This window comes from Perkinsus marinus, assembly GCF_000006405.1.
Source record: "Perkinsus marinus ATCC 50983 genomic scaffold scf_1104296970094, whole genome shotgun sequence".
Lineage (NCBI taxonomy): Eukaryota > Perkinsozoa > Perkinsida > Perkinsidae > Perkinsus > Perkinsus marinus.
In genome coordinates, this window is record NW_003202570.1 from 56,090 (window position 1) to 58,623 (window position 2,534).

The 2,534-nt window shown below is 48.3% G+C and overlaps 1 protein-coding gene across 1 annotated transcript; it reads left to right on the forward strand.

Moving 5' to 3' along the window:
• Window positions 1-40: 40 nt before the first annotated feature.
• Window positions 41-1,126, forward strand: Pmar_PMAR018361 (hypothetical protein; the record flags this gene model as incomplete). Its single annotated transcript, XM_002767714.1, has 5 exons — window positions 41-181; window positions 242-451; window positions 632-739; window positions 789-900; window positions 954-1,126. 5 exons carry the CDS (start codon window positions 41-43, stop codon window positions 1,124-1,126), a joined length of 744 nt encoding a protein of 247 aa, XP_002767760.1.
• Window positions 1,127-2,534: the final 1,408 nt, after the last annotated feature.

A 2,534-nucleotide genomic window follows, 5' to 3' on the forward strand; every position in this document is an offset into this window, starting at 1 on the left:
GGTAGCGGCTGTTAGGCAACACAAACAGAGCAAGAACCTGATGGAAGATATTGAGGTTATGAGGGGGAAGCAAAAAGAGCTACAGCGAGAAGTGGTCGACTATAGACAGCGACTGTCGGACCTTCGGCGGGTATCGAATGCCTTCAAGACGGATCTCTATCACACTACTCAGCATATACTGGTAGTAAGAGCTGCTGTGTGACCTATGGGAAGATCGTGGGAAGAGGTGATTTTTGTTCAGGATCCAGAAAAGCTCAAGGAGAGCTTCCTTGGTATGGCGAGGAAGTATATTGAGTTACCTCCTGCAAAGGAGGCCGTAGAGAAGGAGAAAGGAAAAGATGAGGAGGGGAGTGGAGACCAAGAGGAGGAGGATACTGAGGAGGAGGAAGAAAGTGAAGACGAGGAGGTTGCGATGGAGAAGAGGCCGCATACCAACAAGGGGATCCACACGGTAGTCCTTGGTTTTGAGCGATTCCTGTGAGCCGCTTGTTTCATTTGATATGCGCATAAGAATTTCCTGTGAATCCATCTGTGGCGAACATGGAAATCCCAGTATAACCTGAATAGTAAATAGTTGACGTTGTTATGACGAAGAGCAGCTTTGATTGCCTCAACTTTGCGTTTCTTATAGGAACATCGATGCCAGAAAGCTGCCCTAGAGGCAAGGGTGAACAACATGAAAATGAAGCTGCAGAAGGATGCGGAAGCTCGAAGGAAGGATAACAGTCGGATTATGGCGGTGATGGTGTTTCTTTGGTGGATTGGGAATCGTCATGGTGATCTTGCAGGAGAATATGGGTCTATTAACAGAAATTGGCGACCTCCGTAAGGAGCTGCAAGCCTTGAAGATAGAGCGAAGTGAGAGGAAGCTCTCTATTACTCGGCAAGGGCCGTTGAAGGGTATACTCACGTGCACTGGATTGTCTTCGTAGAAGGGTTATTCGATCCTTTAGGCTCCATGAAGTCGAGTGAGAGAGGGATGCCGGCTGCCGCGGGGGAAGCTTGTCTGGATCGTGCAGAAATCGAGAGGAATAGGAAGATCATCGCGGAGCTTCGTGCGAAGATTAGAGAGAAAGAGGATATAATACACGCAGCACGGGCTACGACTGGACCAAGCCCACCATGATATGGGGAGACACGCCATTTGCGACTGTTGTGATTGTTATCTTATGGAACAGTTCGGACTTGGAGTTGTCTCTGGATCGATCTCCTGCGTACTGTAAGACTCCGACCTTACTCTCGTTTTATTTTCTCTATCGGAGTGGTCGCAAGCCTCACTGAGCATATATTTTGTACGTCATCTCACGTGGTTGGAGGCTCAACCCGTTATTTCCCTCGACTCCAGTTTATTGTTGATAATCCGTGCATGTTCTCGACCCCAACGGCTTCTCCGGCGGCATTATGGAAGCAGTCAGCAGACAGTGACACTGTCGCTGTGGGAATCAGTTCACTTACGACTTTGGATAGACCTTTGGGCCAGGCCTATACCGACCAATGTGTCCAGGCCCAAGTCTCACAGAGCAACATACAAGTGCAACATTTGGCCAAACCGGTACGTCCTATTTTAGTGCTCACAGTCAGGTGTGGTTCGATAATTTCGAGTCGGTCTTCCGTGCTCGACTGCAGCAATTGGAAGGTGGGGACGCCGCACTTATTCTTTGGCACTCTCACTTTGAGAGGGGTAGCCGTAGCAGTAGCTTCTGTACGGTGTTTAGCTTCCAAGAAGCTGAACATAGTGCAGCTGATGAGGGTCGTTCATCTAGAACTGACACGTCTCAGGTGGAGCGACTGACTCGGGCACCCATTGCCTTCGCATCCGCTGAAATGGGCGCTGCGCTGCTCTCCAGAAATGCCTCTACACTCAGTTGGGCAATCATCTCTCACTTAACGTGTCGCGATCAGGAACCATGGAGCATCATGAGGAGCTCTTGAATCGCCCTTGTCCCGTCTAAATTTGACCTGATTGAGCTCTTGGCGCGGTCCATTTGACCCCGCCAATATGGATTGGAGTCTAGCGCATATTGAGTCGGTCACTACCGGCGTCTAGAGACTGGACGTAGCGTGACGTTGTGATACAGTTACGTACATCCCCCCGTGAAAATAAGAGTATCTTCATTCAGTTTGTAGGTTACATGAGCTATGCTCTTCCGAATGGGATATTAATATTCTCAAGCTACAAGGATATAATCGTGCGTGAAAATATCACATTTCCAAATTTCTTTTCCAAATTCTTATTACATACTTTCATACTTCCAGTATACGATCCTCTTGAGCGCTAATTCCCACCTATTAGTTCTAAACGCATCTCAACACTCTCATTCTCTTCAATGCATTCCTGAACCTACATAGTGTGTGATTTCATCACGTTTCCGTGCACTTCCTGCAGTTGGGTGATTCCTGCATTCACGGAGTTCGTGAGAATTTACAACCATCTGATGGTCGTAAGAGCCTTTCTTGGTCTTTCAAACCGCTATGTGAGACACTCCGCCCAACTCAGTTTGCCGGGTACGAGTTCTTATCCACGCATCTCTCGG